General features: G+C 44.0%; 1 protein-coding gene across 2 annotated transcripts in view; it reads right to left on the minus strand.

The window, feature by feature from the left end:
• Positions 1-3,927: 3,927 nt before the first annotated feature.
• ankdd1a (ankyrin repeat and death domain containing 1A) overlaps positions 3,928-16,731 on the minus strand; it is a 189,664-nt gene continuing 176,860 nt past the window's right edge. For both annotated transcript variants that reach the window (XM_059639229.1, XM_048563010.2), the window contains one exon: positions 3,928-8,421. In XM_059639229.1, coding sequence (XP_059495212.1) covers positions 8,360-8,421 — 62 coding nt within the window. In that variant the 3' untranslated portion in view covers positions 3,928-8,359. The remainder of the gene's footprint in view (positions 8,422-16,731) is intronic.

Here is a 16,731-nt window from a genome sequence, read left to right on the forward strand (position 1 = left end):
GACTCAGAGGTTTTCTCAACACTAGATGGAGGGTAAGAACCTATGGTTTCTGACAGGCCTTCTGGCTGTTCTGAGGGGCCAAGAATGTTTTGCTCTTGCCTTGTCCGTGAGGTAACAGTTTACAAGTAATTCACGTTTGTTCTGGATCACCTCACCTACCCAAATTTTGTAAGTCATGGGACCTGAGCTCACGTCAACCTCACCCACACAAGGCCATTTCCATGGTTCTGGCACCAAACTTCATCCTCCACATTAAACTGTCTCTCTTGATTAGAGGAGGCAAGTGGCCAGCACTGGCATTCCTACTGCCGTTTCACCCTCCATGCCCCAGGTCTGGAAATATCAGGTTTAACCTGGTGCAGAATCTTCTCCCCATCCTCAACTCTGCTGGAGTTGTTGTTGTTGGGTGAGGTGTAGTCCTATAATCAAACAAGAATCTGGACAGTTTGGTATCAAGTGACACCGTAGGCTGCTTATTTAAGTCTGCTTTCAACATTTGTATCACCTTTCCACTAGATCATTGAACAATGGATGGGATGAAGCTGTGCTTATGTGCCGAATGCCTTTTGATTTTAGGAAATACTTGTATTTCTTGCTGGTATCCATCTTCTCAATATGCACATCCAACAACTTTGAATGGGCAATGATCAGGAATATTGAGCCAATGAAAGGACTGGCACAGTTGACATGCAACTGAGTCCAGGATTTACCTGGCCATTCCCTTGTCCATCTTCTTCCGCATACTCCGGTTTCCTCCCCCAGTCCAAAAGTGTGCAGGTTAGGTGGACTGGCCATGGTAAATTGCCCATGGTAAATTGCCCATGGTATTCATGTGTAGATTAGGTGGGTTATAGTTTGGCTATGAGCTGGCTGGTTACAGGCAGAGTATTGTGCACAAGAAAATAAAGGGTGACTTGGAGATGGGATACCAACAGTTTTTTAAAAGCAGTAGTTTTAAAGGAAATAAGGAGAGCAAAAGGGGATGAAAGAACAAAGTGCATAAATGAGCTTTATGCACGTCCAACAACCTTGAATGGGCAATGATCAGGAATATTGAGCCAATGAAAGGACTGGCACAGTTGACATGCAACTGAGTCCAGTGTTTACCTGGCCATTCCCATGAATGTGGGGACACCACTGGCAGCAATGTTTGTCCTTGTTGGCACTCTGGGCACTGTCCCACCAACGCAGCTCTGTCAATATTCAACCCCGGCCACCAGACATTGCTCCTTGCTGGCATCTTCATTTTCAAAACACCTGGATGACCATGGTGAAGTTCAGCCAGTATCTAGCGAAGACTTTTACTTGGGACCCTTGTTGCCCATAGTAATATGCCATCCTTTATGGTGAACTGGTGTGGCCAGGTCAGGAATGGTTTCAATCCTGGTTATGATGGCCCTTCCAATTTCCTCATTTTACCACGAGCTATTTTAGTTTTCCTAAGACAAGATCATTTTGTGTTCACAGTTGGATATTGTCAGCAGTGACTGGAAGGATGTCCAGGAAGTTTAAAACCAAAATGGACTCTTCTAGGGGAGGCACCACTCTACCAGTGGGAGTTGGCTCAAAGCATCCACCTTAGCCACTTCCTAGACTGTGTTCTAACTTGTATGTGCTGAAAATAAGGGCCCAACGCTGAATTCTACCATGAGCTATGGTTGGTTCTGCATTGTCTTCCTTCAGTAGCCCTGGCAGGGAGTTTGTGATCTGTTACTATGAAAAATTCCCATATGTAAAGGTACTGGTGGAACTTCCTCACACCAAAGATGACTGCCAAACCTTCCTTCACTATCTGGGCGTATTTGTATTTGGCATCAGTCAAAGTCCGGGAAGCATGTGCTATTAGTTATTCCTCTCCGTTGGACCACCAGTGAGCCCACACTACCCCGATACTGTACAGGGAGGCATCTCTCATTGTAGCAAGCATAGATGATGATGGCTGCTTTTTCTTTACTTTTCTAAAAGCTACTTCTTGGCTATGCAACCATTTCTAAGGTTGATCCTGTGCAATAGCAGGTGTAAGGATGCCAAGATTGAGGCCAGGTTACATATGAATTTTCTGTAATAATTCACTACCCCAAGAAAAGACCTACACTCCAGTACAGACATGGGACCTAGAGCTCCTTTGATTGCCCTCTTTATCTTCCAACAGAGTGTAAATGAGTTTTGTCAATTCTGTAACCCAAGCAGGTCACTGGGGGTGTCTAGTACACACGTTTCCCTTCTAAGGCCTGCTTGGGAGAAATATTTAAGCACTATGTTGAAGTTCTCCAAGTGCTGTTTATTGGTCTTCTCAGTTATTGGCACATCATACAGATAAATGGCAATCCTGGGTAGTCCTTGTAAAACATTCTCGATGGTTCTAATAATGCCTCACCACCAACTTTGCATACAAGTTCTCTGTGTGTAGGATTAGGTATTTATCAACCTGTGAGAAGCAATTTACCATTTGCTTAAGATCTCCAGAAAGGCGAACTGAGCAGTCAACCTTCACAATTGGTACTTTCTAATTGAGCCAATCAATGTGAATCTTCCTCAATCAGGTCAACCCCAATAGGCTTGGGTCTTAGCCTCTTACTACGATCAGTGGTAACTGCTTCTCATCGGAGACGGGAACCGAAGCTGTACACTTAATCTGCAACGGTTCCCCAGTGTATGTTCTCAGTCTGGTTGAGGTTTTGCACAAACTTAAGGGTTGGAGTCTCAAGCGAATCTTGTTAAAGACAGATTATGCAACCACAAATACAGATGCAACAGTATCGACATTCATGGGAACTGGGTGACCATTTAGACAAATATTCATTTTAATTGGTTCCAATTTGGATGTTGCTAAGCAAATTAATTGTTCCAACCCACATGCATGGGGACTTTCCAGGCTAAGCACTCTCCTGGGCACTGGTCTACAAGGTTTCCTGCTCAGGTAGGCCTTATAGGACTTCTTGGCTGACTCAAGTTCACAACTACCATTGCTTGCCGGCCCAGATCCTGTAGAACGTTTTAGCCAATTAGCCAATGCTTGGCATTATTGTGGGGTTCTGCTATGGGCTGACCTAGGGCCCCTCTACTCAGGATATGCCCTGCATGAGGCTCTCCAATTGCTTACAGTCAAGTAGTGTTCCCCAAGCTCAGTCGGATAGGTGGTGTCCACTTTCATTGGGATGCCTTCTAGCTCCCAAGCTCAACTTGCCACATTTTCTAATAACAAAGCCAGTTATAGTGCCTGTTTGGAGTCCAGTTGGGATTCAGCTAGTAGGTGCTTCTGCATGGTTATGTCATTAATACCACATCCAAATGGTCTCTCAGCATCTCATTTAGGGTTAAATCAAAATCACATGCCTCTGCCAGTTGTCCTAACCTCATTAAAAATCCTGATTATGGATTCACACCAGTTCTCTAACAGCCAAATAAAAACAATAATGATTCAGAATTAGAGGTGGTGTGGGGTCATAATATTCCTTAACCAACTCCGTCAACTTTTGGAAAGCTTTAGTGTCTGGTGCCTCTGGTATAGTTAAGCACCTAATAACCAAAAATGCTGCAGGTCCACAAGCAGTCAGAAAGATTACTTGTTGCTCCTGAGATGCTGCTTGGCCTGCTGTGTTCATCCAGCCTCACATTTTATTATCTTGGAATCTCCAGCATCTGCAGTTCCCATTATCTCAGTCAGAAAGATTACTTGTTGCTTTTCATCTGCCCCAATATCATTTGTCTACAAAAAATATCACATTCTTTCCGCATACTGGGCCAGTCTATACAGCAGAATCAAACAAGTTATGCTTCCCAAATAAAGGCATGATGCCAAAATGTTTACCGCAACTCCAAGATAACTGTTGCAAGTGAATGTTCTTCAGCCATGTACCGTTTTCTCCCATCGCCACTGAAATAATTGCGCAGAGACCGGTGTCCCATCACAGAGGTAGCCTTTATTTAATCGTACACGGTATACTAGCCATTGCAGCCCGCTCGGAGTCAGTCTCCTGAACTCAGGAGATTCTAAATCCCCTGTTTATATTGGTCAACCAGAGCTTCCTGATTGACCCAGGTTAACAACCACAATCAAGGATCTTGTAGTCAAGATCCACCTGGTTCCAATCACTACACATTTGCACATTCTGTACTCTTCACAGAATCTCTACAGGGTGGAAACAGGACATTTGGCCCATCACGCCCACACAGAGCCTCTGAAGACTCTCTACCCCATTCCTGGTACCCCTGCATTTTCTATGACTAATCCATCTAGCTTGCACATCCCTGGACAATTATGTTTTGGGTAATCCACTTAACCCACACACATTGGACTATGGAAGGAAACCGGAGCATCCAGAGGAAACCCATGCAGACATGGGGAGAATTTGCAAACTCCTTTCACCCAGTTGCCCGAGACTGGAATTGATCTGGGGACCTTGGGACCTTAACCACTGAGCCACTGTGCTTGATATCTGCCGTAAGGTTCCCTTTTGCTCTTTATCCAATCAGGTATATTCCTTGATATTTAAGGTTCATAGAATTTGATGGTCCCACCCTTTGTCTTTATTGGAACATGATGACCCTGCACTCTCCCAGGGAAGATTCACAAGGATGATCCTTGGTCTGGAGGAACTGTCTTATGAGCAAAGGCTAAAAAAGGTGGGACTCTGGTCATTGGAGTTTAGGAGAATGAGGGGTGATCTCATTAAAACTGAGAGGATTCTTAAGGGATTTGACAGTGTAAATGTTTAAGAGTCTGTTTCCCCCCACACAAGAGTCTGGGACCAGAAGACATTGACTTAGAATAAAAGGGTGCCAATTTAAGACTGAGATGAGGAGGAATTTCTTCTCTCAGAGAGTGTAAGCCTTTGGAACTTCTTGATACAGTGATTGTTGGGGCCAGAATCCTTGTGTATGTTTAAGATTGAGTTAGATATATTCTTGATTAGTGGCAATCAGAGATCATGGAGAAAAGGCAGGAAAATAGACATGAGGAATATCGGATCAGCCATGATCCCATTGAATGACCTAGGAGGCTTGAAGGGCCGATTGGCCTATTCCTGTTACTATTTATTACGGTCTTACAAAACAGCATTGTCTAAACATAAAAGCAAAATGCTGGAAAGCTGAAGTAAATCTAGCTTGTTCCGTTTTAATTGTTCAAATAAACTTTGTTGTGCTTGTCCAATTTTTCTTGTGTGAAGTTTTGACATCTCTTTCTACATTAAGATTACTGTACAAATGCAGATTGTCATTTGGAATTATGAAACTGACTAAATGAAGTCTTTGCTCAACAGTTTCTACAATGTAAGTACTTTGAACATAGGAGAAATGATTATGAATACATAGTGCTGAAACTTACTGACCAAAGTGATAAAACAGTTATCTTTAAAGCCTGCAATCACTGCACTTCAAAACATTTGCTAGACTTTCCTTTATGATATGAAAATCAGGCACTTGGATTTTAGAGATGAGAAACCATTGCTACTGGGTGTCTTTCAATGCTGAGGCCCGTACAACTTTTCATAGAGGACAGCTGCATCTATTCCAGCTCTTTCTCATCCTCAGTTGTGACGGGCTAGACCTCTTGAAACTAAATCAAATCCAACAATTTGCACTGTTCAAACATGGACGCATCAGCTAAAGAGGAAGATTTTGAATAATCTTAACGCAGATTGGAGCCACCCTTAGTGGATAATGGAGTACAAGCCCAGTAGATAACACAGTATGGAACTTGAGGAACGCAGCAGGCCAGGCAGCATCAGGGAAGCAGGAAAATTGACATTTCGGCTCGGGATCCTTCTTCAGAAATGGGGGAGGGGGCAGGGAGCTCTGAAACAAATATAGAGAGTAGGGGTGAGGCTGGGGAAGGTAGGTGGGATGGTGATAGGTGAGTGCAGATAGGCAATGGTGGGGGATGGTCAGTGAGATGGGAGGACCGGATAGGTGGGAGAGAAGACAGACAGGTCAAGGAGGTGGGGCCGACAGGGAGGGATGGTCATGGGATGAGTTGGAGGGATAGGGAGATTTTGAAACTGGTAAAGACCACGTTTAGGCCTTTGGGCTGGAGGCTTACAATGCAGAATATGAGGTGCTGCTTCTACAGTTTTCCGGTGGTGCCATCGTGACACTGGAAGAGGTCTACGATGAACAAGTTGTCCAGGGAGTGGGAGGGGTAATTGAAATGGTTCGCAACCAGGGGTGTTGTCATCTGTCGCAAACAAAGCGTGGTTGATCGACAAGGTGGTCTCTGAGCCTCCGCTTGGTGTCACCAATGTAGAGGAGGCCACATTGGGAGCAAGAGACCATGTTGACGGATGTGCAGGTGAACATTTGTCTGATGTGGAAGGTTTTTTTGGGTTCTTGGATGGAGGTGACGGGGGAGGTGTAGGAGCAGGTGTAGCCCTTCCTGTGGTTGCAGGGAAAGGTGCCAAAGATGGTGGGATTAGTGGGGACCGTGGAGCGGATGAGGGAGTCACGAGAGATTGGTACGTAGAAAAGGCAGATGGGGTGGGGGAGGGAAATATATCTTTGGTTGTGGGGCTGGCTTGTAGGTGGTAGAGAATGATATGTTGGATACGGAGATTAGTTGGGTGATATGTGACAACAGGGGTGATTCTGTCTTTGTTTTTGTTGGGGGAGGGGATATGAGGGCAGAGGTGTGGGAAACGCAAGAGATGTGGTCGAGAGCATTTTCAAGCAGCGAAGCGGGCAAGTTGCGGTCCTTGAATAAGAGGACATCTGGGATGTTCGGGAGTGGATTGTCCCATCTTGGGAGAAGATGCGGCGGAGGCAGAGGAATTGAGAGTAGGGGATTGCATTCTTGCAGGAAGGTGGGCGAGAGGTGATGCAGTCTAGGTAGCTGTGGGAGTTGGTGGGCTTGAAATAGATATCAGTTTCGAGATGGTTACTAGAAATGGAGACAGAGGTGTCCAGGAAGGAGAGAGAAATATCAGAGATGGTCCAGGTGAACTTGAGGTTGGGGTGAAAGGTGTTAATAAAGTTAATGAACTGTTGAAGCCTGTTCTGGGAGCATGAGGCAGTGCTGATACAGTCATCGATGTAGTGGGGAAGAGGTGGGGAATAGTGCTAGTGCAGCAGTGGAAGAGGGATTGTTCCACGTGTCCTACAAAGAGGCAGGTATAGCTTGGGCCCATGTGGGTTCCCCTGGTGACCCCTTTAGTCTGTAGGATGTGGGACTTGTTGTTAATCTATATTTGAGCATGCTTTGATTTTAAATTTGGTTCACGACGGGTCAGCTCTCAGAAAAACACACAAGTTAGTTGTGTTGTTACAGAAAACATACTGGAATATCAGATGATTGAATTTTATCTCTTGCACAGCGTATTAGTCCAAAACTATTCATAAGTACATCCAAAGAATTCTCACCTAACGTCCATTCGATGAGCACCGATCAAAGCAGGCAGTAGACTTGTCACCCATATACCAAAGTGCAAGGGGATCAGAGGAACTCCCTGAGCAGGTGCAGACGTGATAAGCAGGTTGATAAACAGATCTATGACACAGACAGTTACAGTAATGGCTTCTGGCTTAGGGTAATAGGGTGGTAGTGTGATGATGTTGACACTATTGTGCCAAGTTACAGAAATACTTTTTGCTGTAAACTGTGGCACTTTTTCAAATCAACAATGCAATGATGAGCAGCAATTTCATTCACTTGTACAAAAAAATTGATTAATTCTAAATGAATGTATTGAAAAGTATTAATGAATAAATTAAATAAATATATTGAAAAATAGTGATGTTTTTGATGGAGAAAATCTTCGTTGAAATAGATATATATTCCAGTCCTCCCCAAAATAACCATCACTCGGTCTTTGTGGGAGAGCACGCTCATATTTGTGAAGACAATTCTGGAACTGATAATTTTAGTAGTGTAAAAAACACTGCATCTACTAAAGATGAATGAGTTCCTTGTAGTATCTTTTCAAATGGAAGGGTCTGTACACAAGCAGTCGACCCTTGTGTTTTCTGCCTGATCCTGTTGCAAAGGTTTGGGTAAGTACTGCCTTTTTTTGGTTATCAACAATTTAATTATCAAATGTCCCAGAAAAACTGATCAATTCGGGCCACCTTTTTTGTCACATTGACCTTTAGAGCACAATCTTTTATGTAGTTTAATAGAAATAATAATGATCTGTAAAATTGCAGTCAGGTTGTGATGGTGTGATTATCACTCATTATGTGACCGAGTCCATTTACAGATTTTGTACTGATGTGTTGAGATCAAGTAGTTAATCTGAAAATCCACACAGTTACTTTTTGGTAGTGCCAATCCTTGCTCAAAGTTCAGCATCTACACTCTGATTCTTGTTCATGGGAACAAAATCTTTCAGTTACTCTAAATCTTCAGGATTCAGTTCCTCAGACATCACATCACTGCACATTTCCTGGGAGAACTGCAGTCAGCATTTGCTTTTCTTCGGATACTTTCTGAAAAATAAATACATGAAACATAATTAACAAAATAAATAATTAGAGACTTATTTTACAACTACATCTACATTTGTTCTGAGAAGGGTCTAGACCCAAAAGGTCAGCTTTCCTGCTCCTCTGATGCTGCTTGGCCTGCTGTGTTCATCTAGCTCTATAGCTTGTTATCTTATATCCTGTGGTAAGTGCTTATTAGTCATTGACGTGCCAGCAACAAATTGTACTTATGTACCAAGGTGCTTCCTTTTGGTTTTGATTTTATTGTCACAAGTTCTGATATACAGCTTTGTTTATGAGTGGTACAGGCAGATCATAATCAACAAAGGATGTCCAGATCACAAAAGACTTAGAGGCATACAGATTACATTGCAGGTTACATTATTTGAGCCGGAGTCCATTCAACAGTCTGGTAATTGTTGGAAAGGAACTGTTCCTGAACCTGCTCGTGCATGTGTTCAGACTCCTGAATCTTCTGCCTAACAGAAGAGGTTGTGGATGGTCATTACTGGGATGTGATGGGTCTTTGATGACATTGGTACCCTTTCTGCAACAACGGGTCATATAAATAAAGTCTATGGATGGAAAGTTGGCTCCCGTGATGGTCTAGGCTGTGCACACCACTTTCTTTGGTTTCTTACGGTCCTGGGCAGAACAGTTGCCATACCAGGCCGTTATGCATGTGGACAGTATGTTTTCTATGGTGCCTCTGTAGAAGTGGGTGAGGGACCTTATGGACATGTCAAATTTCCTGACCACCTGAGGAAGAAGAGGAATTGTTGTACCTTCTTGACTGTCACATTTACGTGTGAAGTCCAGGACAGGTTGTCAGTTGTCGTCACTCCGAGGAACTTTGCTGTTCACTCTCTGAACCTTAGTTCTGTTGATGTAAATGGGGGTGTGTTCTCCTCCTTTCTTCCTGAAGTTGATGATCAGTTCTTTAGTTTTACTAACGGCGACAGATTTTTTTCATTGCACCATGTCACTAAGCCCTCTATCTCCTTTCTTATTTTGACCTGGTGTTGTTACATGTCTGTCCCACTATGGTATCGTCATCAACGAACTTGTAGATAGAGTTTGTTCAGAATTTGGCAACACAGTAATAAGTGTAAAGGGAGTAAAGTAGGTGGCTGAGGATGAATCCTTGGAGGGCTCCAGTATTGAGTATTTTTGTGGAGAGCTGCAGTTACCTATCCTCACTGATTGCAGCCTATGGGTCAGAAAGGTGGGGATCCAGTTGCAGAGGGCGCAAGCTGAGACGAAGGTCTCATAGCTCCTTGAGACTGGATGCACAGGTAGACACAGCGGTGAAGAAGGCTTTTGGCACGCTTGCTTTCATTAGTCACAGCACTGAGTAAAGGGGTTTAGATGTCTTGTTGGAGCTATACAAGGCATTGGTCAGGCCATATTTGGAGTACTACATGCAGTTCTACTTTAGAAAGGGTATTACTAAACTTTGAAAGCAAAACAAAATTACTAGGATGGCACCTGGACTGCAAGGTTTGAGTTATAAGGATAGGCTGCATAAGCTGGGATGCTTTTCCCTGCAGTTCAGACTGAGGGGTGAGCTTAAAGAGGTACATTCATGAGAGGCGTAGGTAAGGTAGATGGACAACAACTTTTCCTTGTGATGGAGGAGTCTCAAACTAGAGGGCATAGGCTTAAGAGAAGAAACACAAAAGGTCCAGAGGGGCAGTTCTTTCACACAGAAGGTGGAGAGTGTCTGGAAAACGGGCTGCCAGAGGTAGTGGTGGAGGTGAGTACAATTTTGTCATTTAAGAAACATTTGGATAGCCCCATAGATGGAATTGGTATGAATGGATTTGGACCACGTGTGACTAGATTAATTGTCAAAACTGGGTGGCACCTGTTTCCATTCTGTATGACACTAAGTTAAGAATCATGTTAAATAAGATCACTGCTCATTCTTCTATTTTCAACAAGTATGGGCTCAATCAACTCAACCTCTCCTCAGAAGAAACATGGAGAGTTCAGGCCCAACGTATTCCAATAAAGAAAAAGGACAGGGCTATCAAATCCTGTGATCCGTGAATATTGAGCGTTATATAGCACTAGATTAAGAGAACAGGGGCAGCTTATTGCAGTCATCAGGGGCTCAAAATAGCTGAAGTCTTTGAGGGGTATAGAATGTGCAAGAGGAAACTTAAAAAGAGATAAAAGGGGACAATTAAAGAATAATAAACAAAAACAGAAATTGCTGGAAATGCTTAGCAGGTCACTCAATCCAAAATATTAACTCTGATTTCTCTCCACAGATACTGCCAGAACTTCTGAGCTTTTCCAGCAATTTCTGTTATCCTTTCTGATTTACAGCATCCACACTTTTGGTTTTCATGAAAGAATAATGGCAGGTAAAATAAAGGAAAGAGATTAAGAAAAAACAAAATTATTTTACACGTACATTAAGAATACAAAAATAATTATGGAAAGAGCTCATTTAGGACCGGAGCTGAAATTTGTGCATAGAGCCAAAGGATGTAGGTAGGGTTCTAAATAAACAGTCAGCATGGTTATGTTAAGGGGAGGTCATGTCTGACCAGCTACATAGATGAGGACAATGCTTTTAGAGTCTTAGAAACACAAAGTACAAATGAGGCCCTTGAGCCCATACAGTCAGTGCCACCAAGAATTCACTACTACGTACACTTTCCTGCACCAAGCCTATGTTGTGACATTTCAAGTGCTCATCTATATACTATTTTAAAAGTTGAGAGATTTTCTGCCTCAACTACCCTCCAAGACAATGCATTCCAGATGCCAAACACTATCTGGGTGAAAAGGTATTTCTCATATCCCTCTAAACCTTCTGCCTTTCATTTTAAAATTATGCCCTCTTGTTACTGACCCTTTGACTAAAGGGAACTGCTGCTATCTATTCACCCTGTCCACTGTCTTCATAATCTTATACACCACTTTCATGTCCTCCCTCAACCTTCACTGCCCCAAAGAAAAACAACCAGAGCTTATCCAGCTTCTCTTCATAGCTAAATGTTCCATCTCTAGCAACATAGGGTCATACAGCACGGAAACAGACCCTTCGGTCCAACAGTCCATTCTGACCAACGCCCCAAATTAAATTATTCCCACCTGCCTGTGCATGGCCATATCCTTCCAAATATTTCTTATTCATGAACTTATCTCAGTGTTTTTGTAGTTGTACCCACACTCGCCACTTCCTCTGGAAGATCATTCCACACGTGAATTACATTCTGTGTAAAAAAAATGCCACCATGTCTTTTTTAAATCTTCTTCCTCCTTAAAATCCTGGTGAATTTCCTTTGCATACCATCCCATTCACATCATCCTTACAGTGTGGTGAGCAGAACTGCACACAATATTTCAGCTATGGCCTGACCAAATTTCTGCACAGCCTGTTCTTATAATCTATGCTGTCACTGAAAAAGGCAAGTGTCCTGTTTGCTTTAACTACTCTATTAACATGTCCTGCCACCTTCAGGGATCCGTGGACAAACACCCAAGATCCCTCACTTCCTCTTAGCCTCCCAGTGTCTTTCCAATCACCGAGTACTCCCTTGTCTAGTTCCTTCTTACAAAGTGCATCACCTCACATTTAACAGTGTTAAATTCCATCTGCCACTGATCTGTCCATCTGACCAATCCACTTATAACCCAACACTTCCTTCCTCACCATCAAACACTCACTCTGTGTCACCTTCAAACTTTTATCATCCACCCACATTCTCATCTATCTCATTCAAGATTATCACAAACAATGAGGGGCCAAACACTGAGCCCTGTGTTATGTAAATATATACTGACTCTAGTTACATGAACAATCTTTTACCACCATCCTCTGTCTCCTATCACAAAGCAAATTTTGGATTCAGCTTGCTAACTTATCCTTGATCCTATGAGTTTTTACCTTTTTAAATCAAATTCCCTATGCCAAAGCCCTTGTTGAAATCCATATAAACTTCACTGTCTTACCGTCATCTCTACACTTGGTCACCTCATTGAAAAATTCCATCAGATTTGTTAGGTATCACCTCCCACTAACAAAGCCATGCTGTCCATCCATGATCAAATGTTTCCGCTCTAAATGTAGGTTAAATTTTTTCCTTTGCTATTTTCTCCAATAGCTTCCCTACCAGTGATGTTAGACCAACTGGGATGTAGTTCCCTTGTCTATCTCTAACACCCTTCTTGTAAAGTGAAACAAATGGAGGTCCTCCAGTCCTCTGACACCTCCCTGTGGCCAGACAAAATTTAGAAATTTGGGTTAGAGCCCCTGTAATTTCCTCCCTTATCTCTCATAACAGCCTAAGATACAAATCATCCAGACTCGGGCATTTATCCACTATTAAATCCTCCAAAGCCTCCAGTACAGCACTTTTTGTAATTAAAAACCAAAAGAACTGCAGATGCTGTAAATTAGGAACAAAAACAAAGTTGCTGGAAAAGCTCAGCAGGTCTGGCAGCATCTAAAGGAGAAAACGGAGTTAACATTTTGGGTCCGGTGACCCTTCCTCAGAACAGTTCTGAGGATGGGTCACCGGAACCAAAATGTTAACTTACTCTGTTTTCTCCTCCACAGCTGCTGCCAGACCTGCTGAGCTTTTCAAGCAAATAACAAAGTGTGGAGCTGGATGAACGCAGCAAGCCAAGCAGCATCTTAGGAGCACAAAAGTTGATGTTTCAGGCTGATGAAGGGTTTCGGCCCAAAACATCAGCATTTGTGGTCCTAAGATGCTGCTTGGGCTGCTGTGTTCATCCAGCTCCACACTTTGTTATCTCGGATTCTCCAGCATCTGAGCCTGTTACCTCTGAACTTTTTCAGCAACTTTGTTTTTGTTCACTTTTTGTCACAATTTGTCTCTCTTTCACTTTTTATCCAGTATTGTGTATTCCTAGACATCCAGGGTTATCTTGGCTTACTGCTTCTACATTTCCTCCTAAAGGAAGCATGTTGGACCTGTATTCCCCAGTATCTTTATGAACATCTACCACTGTTCTGCTGCAGATTTACCATCAACCAGCTGTTCCCAGTTCATTTTGGCCAGATCTTGTCTTATTTTAATAGTATCTGCATTACTCCAATCCAAAACCCTTTTTTGTAGACCACCTTCCATTTTTTTCACAACACATTTAAAATATATGGTGATGTGGTTGCTATCATTAAAATGCTCCCCCACTGTCAACTCAATCTGGCTTCATTTCCTGAAATTAGGTTCAGAACCAACTGTACCTTGTAGGACTCTACATGTTGGCATAAAAAGCTTTTCTCTGTCCCTTCCTCAATTACATATCTGTGATTGCAACAACAACACAGTTCCAAGTGTCAATTCACAGCCTTAACTCATCTGATAATCCTCACATTGAAGTAGAGGCCATCCAGCCTCGCCTTATTCCCTTGAGACTGGCTCTGCCTTGGTTCCGTTTTTAAGCTGTGAGAGCGAGGACCAAGGAGCTGCCAGGAGGCAAGTTTCCCATTTAAATACTTAGCTTGTGGAATCAGTGGCCACCATTTTTGCAGCAGCAGTGGGAGCCTGCTGGGAAGGTGCCCCCTGCAGTTATCTCCCTCCAAAACACGTATACCGTTTTGGATATGTTGGGGGAGATAGCTCACAGGGGTAAGGTAGTAGTAGCCAGGTTCATGGCACCGTGACTGGCTCTGTTGTACAGAAGGGCAGGAAAAAGAGTAGAAGGGTTATAGGCATGGGGGATTTGATTGGAAGGGGAGTAGGCAGGCGGTTCTGTGGTTGAAAACGAGACTCCCGAATGATATGTTGCCTCCCACGTGCACGAGTCAGGAATGTCTCAAATTGTCTGCAGGATATTCTGAAGGGGGAGAGTGAACAGCCAGCTATCATGGTGCATGTAGGCACCAATGATATAGGTAATAAACGGGATAAGGTCCTACAAGCAGAATTTAGGGAGTTAGGAGCTAAGTTAAAATGTAGATAGTAATCTCAGGATTGCTACCAGTGCCATATGCTAGTCAGAGTAGAAATTAAAGAATAGGCAGGATAAATGAGTGGTTTGAGAGATGGTGCAGGAGGGAGGGGTTCAGATCTTTGGAACATTGGGACCAGTTCTGGGAGAGATGGGTCTCCCTACACCTGGGCAGGACTGGAACCAATGTCTTAGAGGATGTTTTTGCTAATGCTGCTGGGCAGGGTTTAAACTAACGTGGCAGGGGGTTCAGAACCAAATGAGGACGTTAGTAGGAAGGTAGTAACTAAAGCCTGTAAGCAACTAGATAATGAAGTCAGTGTGACTAAGGGAAAGAGTAGGCAGAGAGCAGATGATGAACACAAAGGGGCAGGTAGTCTGAGGTGACACAGTGAGAGGCTGGATGAACACAGCAGACCAAGCAGCATCAGAGGAGCAGGAAAGCTTGACATTATGGGTCGGGACCCCTCTTCAGAAATGGGGGAGGGGAAGGGAATTCTGAAATAAATAGGGAGACACGGGGAGGCGGATAGAAGATGGATAATGGAGAAGATAGGGTGAGAGAAGACAGAAAGGTCAAAGAGGCGGGGTTAGAGCCAGTGAAAGTGAATGTAGGTGGGGAGTTGGGGGGGCGGACAGGTCGGGAGTGGGGAATGAGGTTAGTGGGGAGGGGATGGGGGTGGGGCTTGAAGTGGGAGAAATGGTTAGGGAGGTGGGGACGAGCTGGGCTGGTTTTGGCACGTGGTCGGGGGAGAGGAGATTTTGAAGCTTGTGAAGTCCACATTGATACCCTTAGGCTGCAGGGTTCCCTTGCGAAATATGAGATGCTGCTCCTGCATCTTTCGGGTGGCATCATTGTGGCAATGCAGGAGGCCCAGGATGGACATTTCGTCCGAGGAGTTGGGGGGGGGGGTGAACTGAATTGGTTTGCCACTTGGAGGTGTAGTTATTTGTTGCGAACAGAGCATAGGTGTTCCGCAAAGCGGTCCCCCAAACCACTGTTTGGTTTCCCCGATGTAAAGGAGGCCACAATGGGAACAGCGGATACAGTATATCACGGTAACAAAGTGTGGAGCTGGATGAACACAGCAGGCCAAGCAGCATCTCAGGAGCCTCAGGCTCCTGAGATGCTGCTTGGCCTGCTGTGTTCATCCAGCTCCACACTTTGTTATCTTGGATTCTCCAGCATCTGCAGTTCCCATTATCACTGATAGAGTATATCACATTGACAGATGTGCAAGTGAACATCTGTTTGATGTGAAAAGTCTTCCTAGGGCCTGGGATTGTGGTGAGGCGGGGGGGAGGTATAGGGGCAGGTGTAGCACTTGCTTCGGTTGCAGGGAAAAGTGCCGGGCGTGGTGGGGCTGAAGGGGAGTATGGAGCGGACAAGGCAGTCACAGAGAGAGTGGGGGAGAGAAAAATGTCTTTGGTGGTGGGGTCGGATTGCAGATGGCGGAAATGTTGGAGGATGACACGGTGGATTTGGAGGTTGGTGAGGTGGTATGTGAGGATGAGGGGAATTCTGTTTTGGTTATTATTGTGGATGGAGGTGTGAGGGATGAGTTGTGGGAGACATGGTCAAAGGGTATTTTTGATCACTGTGGAGGGGAAGTTGCGGTTTTTGAAAAAAAGAGGACATCTGGGATGCTCAGGAGCAGATGCGGCGGAGGCGAAGAAATTGGGAATAGGGGATGGCATTTTTACAGGAAGGTGGGTGACAGGAGGAATATTCTAGGTAGTTGTGCATTTGTTTTAATGCGAGAAGTGTAGTAGGTAAGGCAGATGAACTTATGGCTTAGATTAGTACCTGGGAGTATGATGTTATTACTATTACTTGGTTGAGGAAAGGGCAACTAAATATCCCAGGATATAGACGCTTCAGGCGGGATAGAGAGGGAGGTAAAAGGGGTGGAGGAGTTGTATTACCGGTCAAAGAGGATATCACAGCTATGCTGAAGGAGAGCACTATGGAGGGCTCGAGCAGTGAGGCAATATGGGCAGAGCTCAGAAATAAGACGAGTGCAGTAACAATGTTGGGGCTGTACTATGGGCCTCCCAACTGTGAGTGTGAGATAGAGGTACAAGTATGTAGACAGATTGTGGAAAGATGTAGGAGCAACAGCGTGGTGGTGATGGGAGATTTTAATTTTCCCAACATTGACTGGGATTCACTTAGTGTTCGGGGTTTAGATGGAATAGAATTTGTAAGGAGCATCCAGGAGGGTTTTATAGAGCAGTATGTAAGTAGTCCAACTCGGGAAGGGAACTACTGGATCTGGTGTTGGGGAATGAGGCCGGCCAGGCGATTGAAGTTTCAGTCGGGGATTACTATGGGAATAGTGATAACAATTCCGTAAGTTATACAATACTCATGGACAA

This window comes from Stegostoma tigrinum, chromosome 33, assembly GCF_030684315.1.
Source record: "Stegostoma tigrinum isolate sSteTig4 chromosome 33, sSteTig4.hap1, whole genome shotgun sequence".
Classification (NCBI taxonomy): domain Eukaryota; kingdom Metazoa; phylum Chordata; class Chondrichthyes; order Orectolobiformes; family Stegostomatidae; genus Stegostoma; species Stegostoma tigrinum.